General features: G+C 39.8%; 1 protein-coding gene across 2 annotated transcripts in view; it reads left to right on the top strand.

Annotated features, from left to right (window-relative positions):
* Positions 1–506: 506 nt before the first annotated feature.
* LOC137323031 (progesterone receptor-like) overlaps positions 507–9352 on the top strand; it is a 268780-nt gene continuing 259934 nt past the window's right edge. For both annotated transcript variants that reach the window (XM_067986390.1, XM_067986389.1), the window contains exons 1-2: positions 507–592; positions 1100–2339. In XM_067986390.1, coding sequence (XP_067842491.1) covers positions 1228–2339 — 1112 coding nt within the window. In that variant the 5' untranslated portion in view covers positions 507–592; positions 1100–1227. The remainder of the gene's footprint in view (positions 593–1099; positions 2340–9352) is intronic.

The raw sequence follows: 9352 nt of genomic DNA, 5'->3' as shown, positions 1-9352 counted from the left end.
TCTTATATTCTGTATTCATTTTTTAAAAAACTGTTACAGGCAACTTCCGCCGTCTCCCCCCTGGTGACTAAATTCAAGAGGCAGGTGTCTGCTTCTCACCCTGTAACAACTTCATTACTATTTCGAGAATTTTTTTGAGAAAGTACTAAAGTGCAGTTTAGGATTTGTATCCTAAACGACCCCTCTTGCGGTTTTTTTAAAAAAAACAGGAGAGGCGCATTTAGCGACACTTTCACCTCAATTCACCCGGAGCACATCAGTGGCCGTTTCAATCGCTTGACTTGTTGAATGGGCTGATGTTGACCTGAAATTGACAAACACTGCGTGGGGGGGGGGGGGGGGGGGAAGGAAAGAGACAAAACAACTTTAAGATAAAAGAGATGGAGGGCAAAAAAAAAATAACCCCGGATGTTTCCACCTTGTAAGTTAAAATTTTCAGGAGTAAACTTTTTGTGACGTGTGATGATCGCTGTACAGTACGTAAAGTCTCACATCTTCACTAACACGTGATAGAGGGAGAGCCGAGACAGTGAGGGGAAGGAGGCAGGAAAACCACAGCAAGACGGCGCCGATCACACTCTCATACGTTCAGGTAGGAACTCTCCAGCCGAGCGAAACGAATAAAATAAAAACACCTTAGTTATAAGCGGGGAGATTATATTGACATTCTTCGCATGTGGCTACCGCTTTAAAAAGAAACCCACTTCCAACAATATCAGAGTTTGTTAAATTCTTTCCCCCAACAGGCATCTGTAATAATTAGGCTGCTCCAAATATTTGTGATGTACGCGAGGGGGCTTCATTTGGGTTTATCTGGATTTGTTGTCAAACAGTCGGCGGGGATCGGGCTTCCAAATATTTGCGAACTTTTTCAAATAAATCTATAAGTTAGCGTGGAGATGCTTAGACTGCACAGTTCATATTTAAAACAAATATTGAAATCCTTAACTTAATTCATCTCAGTGAATTTTCGGGTTTGTTTTAGTACTCAGTCTTTAAACATGTCAGTTTTAATTAAAATGAGTTAGACAGTGAAAAGTTGTATAGTTGGATGGAAAATGAAAGTTTGTATTAAGATCTGCCCTGACGCCTTTGACAGTGAGGTGAGCAGATGCGTGGGATGGAGTTGGTGCATGAGGAAACTTGCAGAGTCGCTGTTGGCGGAGTTCAAACTTGAGAATCAAGACTACGGCCAGAAAGCGAACACTACACCCTACAGCCAGTGGGATGGAGCAAGGTGGAATGAAAAACATGGACGAGAAGGAAACAGCGGACAAAGTTCTACCTTATCCTTCTGAAACTAGTTCCCGAGATAGGTGCACAACAGACTTACTGAAGGCGGTTTCCGACTCAATGGGGCTTTACATGGACGACCTGCTCCCCCAGACTGACCTCACGGCAGCTTTGGATAGAAAGGTTGAGATTGACTCTGAGAAAAGCAACATTTCTCCAAAACATCTGGACAGCATGGTCTTGTCGTCTGTGTCCAATCTCAGTGACGTGCCTGAACCTTCTACGTGGACAAGTTGCGATCTAAGTTTAAGTGAAACAAGCTCGGAAGGTGTCGGGGCGGGAAAGCAGTCCACCCCTACTGTTCCCGTTACCTCCTGGTCGCTGGTCAACACAGATAGGAATATTCCCACAGAGCCCAAACTGCGCAAAGTGTCTCCTCGAGAAAGTCTAAGTTCAACAGATCACGGCGGAGCTGCCGCGACTCTCCAGTCCATGAAATCAGATATCTGCCAAGATAGAGATGATGGCTGTCACCCAAGCCCCCGAGGCCAGTTGTCACCTCTGAATATTTTCCGTTTCCCTTTCCTGCCACTCAACCCGATCTATCTCGCCGCGCGTACTCACCAACTTCTCACCAACGAGGATTGTGACCACGCTCCTTACATCCCGGACATTTCCAGCTCGTACAGTTTTGCGGAGACTGGCGGCTCCCCCAACTCGAAAGGTGAAAGGAATATCCAATCTGAATCGCACCCGGCAGTCAACATGAGCCAGGATCCCAACAACACGTTCGGTTACATGCCCACTGGCTATTCCCCTTTTACTGACTATTCCGTTTCCCCTCAACAGCAAAGACCCATCATGAGAGGCGAGCTACTTGAAGATGCTGTAATGTTTAAGACTGAACCTACAGATTCCTATGGTCTCTCCCACCATGAATCAGGACTCAATTGCAGCTTCTTGGTTCAAGATGATACCATGCCGTCCACTTCTTCAGCACCAGTGACCTGGTACCAACCCATTACATATTTGGGTTATCAAGGTGGAACTAAAGCAATGGCAGACACTTATTCGCAAAGTTACTCTCAGTACAGTGGTTTGGTCAGGTAAGTAACACCGTTTTATTCATATACTTTTTACAGATCGTCGGGTTTTTCCCGTTTGAGAAACTGTCGTTAGATTCTTCGATTGGCTGGTGCTATCTTACATTTTTAAATATGAAACAGATCCAAAAGCGTTCTGTTCGAGAAATATTAACAACCAGTTAATATTAGTGCTTCATCCTAGACATTTTTAGTGTTCAACCTATTAACTTTCCTTGAGCTCTATATTGGCAAAACATCCAGATGCAATTCACCTAAAATTTAGAATGGCTAAGATCAAAAGCTAAGGACATCATTGCACACACTTATTATTTTTTAAAATGCAGTCCCAATAATTTGAGTGCACAATTGGGCTTAAATTAACTTTTTAAAATAAGAAACTTTTCCACCTGTTCGTTGCCATCTGTTGACTGCGTTTTCTGATACCAGCCGATAGTCTTTATTCTAGTGGTTACTGACATTAACTAAATGTTGATGTTCATTTGTAGATAGCTGTGGAAACGACTTCATCACATAATATCATTGTTCAACTAATCACATGTGGCATTTTAGTCCCAGGGCATATTAATAAATTATATTGTTCCCATGGCCCCTCAGTTCATAAATTTCTGATTCCACCCATGCTAGATATGAATCTAGTCTTTTTAACAAGATGCCGGCAATTGTACTGGTGAGTAAAATGCAGCAGTGCACTCACCAGTGCTGACCCTACCATGTACTTTGAGCCATGATTTGTTCTACAGCTGTGGATGAATACAACTTGTAACATTGAAATGTTTTCATCTACACTTAGGCTCCATGTCCTTCTCTTTCCTACATTGCACTTTGGGTAAAATAAGAAGAGTTTTCCATAGCATTATTTATGGTTGGTTAATCAAATCAGGTATTGAAATTCTTAAGCGACAACAACAATTGACGGCTCTGACTCTGGCATGCAGTATAATTAGGAGAAATCCATGTTCCTTTACAGGAATTTAAAATGGATTTATTAAGTTAATTCCTATCAGAATAAAGTTAATTTTATGAGTTTGGCACTTTAGAAAATAAATACTTTAACTAAGAAATAAGCCACTTTAGAATTATATTAAATTTGCAATGACTGACTTTCTTGTTTGCGAAGATTTATGAAAAGGTAGATGTAAGTGAAGAGTGATGAGAGTAACAGGCAGTAAGTTTAGTTACCCCTGTTTTCAGCACTCCTACCCCTCATAAATGTGTTATTGAAAAAAGTTGGAAAAAAATGTCAATTGAACTTTTTAAGTAAGACCTTGTTAAAGGTTATGAATGAGTAACCTGTGCAAGATTCCTTGTAGACACATTGAAAGCTGAGTTCAGCATTGGCACATGTGAGGATTATAAACTTGAAGAATTATGAGCAGTGCACCAGCAGTGATTAGTGCTGGAGTATGTTGAGTACAAGCATGGATATAGCAGCCTGTCAGGCACTTTGCGATGGATAGAGTAGAGAGAGAGAGAGAAAGAGAGGGAGAGATCTGAGCGCACAGAGGGCATAGAAGGCTCTTAAGTCACAGCAGGTACTATTTCAGGCAACAAATTTACCACAGTAGAACCGGCTACCCAGAAATGGTGGAGAAACAGTGCTTAAGGATACTTAAACATACCAGGAATTTTGTGACAGAGCTGTGCACCTGGCCGACAAAAACCTGCAGGGACGGTCAACCACCTGTAATGCACAGCCAGTGACAGCGAAGATCGCTGCTGCCCCTGACTTTAATGCCATAAACAATCTTCCAGACATCCATTGGGGCATCTCGAGTCAGGCTCTTTGCTCATCTAAGGAAGGAACTGAAGCCCAGTATTGCCGTGCATGCACCCTGGCTACATCCAGTTCAGCAAGAACAAGTAGCCGCACAGCCATAACAGGCAGGGAGGATGGTGCAATAGTGTCTTATTGCTCATTTCTCCCAGTGAGCTCTGCAATTGGGTACTAATATTTTATTTTGGATGTATTTACAATCATAGAACAGCAGTTCGTCATCCCCATTTGTTTTTTGCTGTGTAGCATACATTTTGTTTGGCTTTTGGACACTGCTGTTTTATTTTCTGCACAATGCAAGAATGACAGACTGCAAGATATAGTCCTAGTGAATTAAATTCAGTTGTGCAGTGCTAGTGGCTTGTGTGTTTAATGTGTTCTGCTGCTGTATTTGCTCTTTGTATTGTAAACTTCTCCATGCTGGTTGTGGAAGAGCCCTAATATTAAATGCTGTCCAGGTTAAAGGAGTAGCACTAGTGGCTGGCTGGGTGCAACTAACCCTGAAGGTTCTGAACCAATATCAGGTGTCTGGTACTGTAGTCACAACTCTCACTTGTGCAGGACTGCTGCTGTCATGAGTGTCAACTGACCACACTTTTGATACTCCACATATGCCATTGGTGGAAGGCATCTCATCATGAGGTTCACTGATCCATGTAGAACTGTAGACATCCAGGAGATTTTGGAATAACTCCATCATAGTTGCTTACAACTATTCTTCAGCTGGCCATCATTGCACCTTGGAGTTTGAACCCCAAAGCCTCCATAGCAGTAATGAGAACACTCATGAGGGATGCTCCTATTGTTCTTATGGCCGGAGTAAATGACATCTCCACTGCAGATGCTGCTGGTGTTGCCACATGCTCATTGACAGACTGCATAACAAACAGCTGTTGCTACATACTATCACTCATGTGCTGACAGTACGTAGCTGAGAGCTGGATTCCTCCAAACTACCAAGACTACCTTCCAGTGTCATGTTTAAGGAGGCAAGTGGCTTCTCAATATGGTCGTGCTGTTCTAACTCTACCCGTATAAAAGCAGGAGCATTAAAGTTTGAACCCCCATATAAATCAGCATTGGGATCCAGCCTGCTAAGCTTCCTTCCCATGCTAGCTGGATTCTTCCCCTCATTAAGCATCACGGCTACTACCCTTTTCTCACCAGAGCTCAGTGTTTTACCAGTGCACGGTGCCTTATCCTGTGCTTTGTGTCTCACCCTGTGTTTCACTTTCATCCGTATCAACATCTCCTGTAGTGTGTTTACCTGTGATGCTTCCACATTCGAGTGGGGTGGTGACAATAGGTGCTTAGGTGTGTGGTGCTCCTTGGATGTGGCTGATAGTCGAATGGGTTCTCCTTGATTTATGAAGACAGCAGGTAGTATATTATCAGTGGATTAAAAACCTTATCCAGTGGCTTATTAATTTTGCTGTTCTGAAATTAATAGTTGAGGCTTATTATCATCACATGCCCTTGTACATAACCAATATGTATGAATGTATTCATGAAATGTAACATACAAATCTTAGAATATCTGATTAAGATAGTTAAGGAATTTACCACAAGTCCTTTGTGGTATTCCAATCTTCACAGCCTCAATCCTTTTCAAACTCTCAGCCAAACAAATTCACATTTTTTCCTCATCCACCATGGGCTTCACTATCTGTTGTACATTGTGCCCTCTTATTATGTGAGAGTTTTGGCTTTAAACTTTGGAATTGTGGGATGGGAGACATGGAGATTTGACCAATGAAAATTCTTTTACATCTACATTTCCAGATGTGAAAATACGTCCTGTGCCCCTATTTTACAGTGATGTTCATGTCTTACCATTATACTTTTCTTCTTACTTCTTCTTCTGGGCCTCCTACAAGTTCTTCCGAATGGAAGAGACAACATCGACCCTGCCAGTGACCTTCTTTTTATTACGAAGCTGTCCTCCCCCACCAAAAATGTGCTGTCATCTCACCATGTCTGTGTTCAGTGGCACTTGCAAAGCCTTCTCACTGAGACCAGCCTTCTACTTCTGTTGTTGAATCATTTCCACCAATATTCTACATTCCACAGCTACATTCTATGACTTTTCAAATTTATGGGGGTTAAGTGGTTATTAAACCACATCAAAAGTGTGAAAAAACATTACTGTAAATGGTCATGATTGGCTGCTACTTTTTATCCTCATTTTTCATAGTTCCCACTTAAAAAGTCTATTTGCTATGGTAATTCCATTAGTGGATCTGTTAAAAGTTCAAGATAGAACGTCTAAGCCTGATTTTTACAAACTGAGGACTATCAGATCGATTATATTGAACTAGTTCAAGATTTATTTATTGTATATTGTTGGGTGGAGATAGAGTGGTACAGAGGGTTAGACTATTCCTTTCTTTGCTGGCTACAATAATCCCAACTGTTTGGGATGCCCCAATCTAATTCAAAATGAGCAAACATCGATAGTACAAAGCTACCCATAATTCAGTGCTGATAGACACTAAATTGGCAAACTCACTGAGAGAGATCACAAAGATGCTTAGTAAAAGTGATAAGAAAATTAGGTGCAGGAAACTAGGTGGTGGCATAAGGTTACCACACTGTCTTTTCACTTGGGGACCTGGATTTGACCTAGTCTAATGGAATTATAGTCATTCTGTCCTCTGGTTATAAGAGTCCAATGTGAAATGAATCACAGTCACAACTGAGCTTCTAGTGGAGCATCAACCCACGACAGAAAGGTAGTACTAATTTAGCACTAAATTGACTATCTTACCCAGAGAGGCAATAAGAAGGGTTGGTGTGGGAAATTGAAATGAGAGCGTGGTGCAGTAGGGGGCACTCTTCTGAAATTAATGGTTAGGGCTTATCATTGGGACTAATCAGAGGGAGATTGCTGCTGCAACGATCCCTTGCTATACCTAAGTTGCAAGTACTTGAAATAGAAAGTGTTCTGATTTCATATGTAGTTTTCCTGACATAGAATTCTAATTTTGTTTACAAGGATTTCACAAATAAACTTTACCAGATTTTGTTACCATTTTTCCATTTCAAAGCTGCCTCCGTCACACACTCACTGTAAACTTATTTGACTTCTGGGACATTTAATTGCAAGCACAATCATTTTGCTGCATCAATTGGGAAATACTTATAGTGGTCGAGTGCATTATCATCGGTTGAATGCCCAGATTGATAATCTGCATTACTAGTAAAAGTAGAGGCTAACCTTCAAATTGTACTCAGGGGCATTTGAGTCTTACAAATAATCATGCTTGATAAATGGGTATGAAATGATATGGGAATTTTAAAAGTGTTCAGGCTAAACTTCATACCATGCTTTAACTGACTTCCTTATCCATTAATGTTTTGTTTTATAATTTTATATTATTAATAAAATGTAATATTATAGTGTTTCAGGTATGACCATCAAATTGTATTAAAAAAGGTTTCAACTCTCTTAAGGGTAGAAACCATTCTGTGGTTCTTCATGAGTTGGCTAACGTGTTTGGATGAAATTCCTGTGCTTTTAATAGTCATATAACATACACAGGAATTTCATCTTAATACATCAACCAATTTGTTAAAAATAGCACATAGAGTAATTTCCACCCCTTAGAGAAATATTTTACTTTGAGTATTAAGTTTGAGTGAACAGGATTGGTAGAAATTCATCATGAACTTTTTATTCATTTCTACTGCCATTCCAAGTCCTTCCATCCTATAATGTGTTAACAAAATTAACAAGAAGATATAATTCCTAGTTAAGGACTGTTAAGGCCTTGTTGAAGATCAGTTAGGAGAAACTGATGAGAATTGTGCGGGGGGGCGGGCACGCCGCCTCCAACTCATAAGTGTGGGGGGGCTGGGTGGGGTATGATTTCAAAGTATCAGCACAGCAAGTACTTACTGTTTAAAGATAATCATAAATGTCACTGTCCGATAAAAGTACAGTAATACTGTAGACAATTCAAATGTGTTTTAGGAAAATCGTGACTTTATAACCAAGATAATTTAATGGCAATATTTTATTGAGGATGAAATGAAAATTTTATGAGCTCAATACATAATAAAAAAAGCTTAATTATAGTTTATTTGATAGAAATGTAGAAATTAATAAATTGCACCAATGTGACACATTAATGATCTAATAAAGTGATATGATTTAGCAATGGATTGTATGCACCAAATGTGAAATTATTTTGAAATATTTCAAAATTCATATTTTTTTATACAATGTGAGGACAGCAATAGTAGCTCAAAGAAATTTGAAGTCATGGGCTAATATCTGTTTCATTAAAAATGCAAAATACTGTTTTAGCAATTATGAAAAACATATCTGAATGTTTTGTGAAGCTTATGATGTTCAAATAATGGACTTTATGGATTATTTACACCTAAAGTATAAGAGTGACTACAGCCCTGACTGTTTTTACACAACCTGATTCTGACTCTCGCTATGATACAAAAAATATTAATCTTTTCTGGTTATGCCAATATTTCATGATTATCCACTTCGTTGTTTCGAATATGTTTCGTGTAACCTTGCTTCTCAAGTAGATTGCTGTTTGCTTTGACGACACATGCAATATTGGAAAATGTATATTAGTTAACAAAATAATATAAAGTCCTTAAAGTAAAAGTGTGCTTATCAGAAATGAAAGTTTGTATCATATTTGCCTCTATTTGATTTAATTATCATATTCTTAAAACAGAAACAAATTATAGCTGAACAGATAGCAAACTTACCAATGGAGAAATAGCATCTTAAGAACACTAAGAAAGAAATTAGCCATTAATTGACCTCATGTTGTATCTAACAGTAAATAGCCTCAAACTGACCTCAGAATTTACCTATTCAAAGCAGACTTTATGGCCTTAAAACAACAGGTCCATTAAATAGAGTGCCACCTTAGCATCAGAATAATATATTGTGTGTTACATGTTGTAATTCCCCTCTCCTTTCAAAACAATGGTCCTGATTTTAACCCTACCCGCCAGGCAGGAACAGGGCAGGTGAGCGGTTAAAATTGGGACAATTCACTTACTCCCCTGTTCCTGCTGGAAACCAGCCGACCACCATTTTAACTTCAGTGCTGACTTGGATCGGAAAAACACCAGTTAGAAACAGCAGGAGCCTCATTAATACATTCAAATGAGGGCCCGATGACGTCACATGTGATTTTAACTGGGCGGGTCAGATGTCCCGCCCAACGGTAAACCCATTAAGTAAAAGCTGGCGGAATTAGCT

The sequence above is a fragment of the Heptranchias perlo genome, chromosome 6, assembly GCF_035084215.1.
Source record: "Heptranchias perlo isolate sHepPer1 chromosome 6, sHepPer1.hap1, whole genome shotgun sequence".
Taxonomy (NCBI): Eukaryota; Metazoa; Chordata; class Chondrichthyes; order Hexanchiformes; family Hexanchidae; genus Heptranchias; species Heptranchias perlo.
Note: the sequence above shows the minus strand (reverse complement) of the source record. Positions and strands in the feature narration are given on the sequence as shown.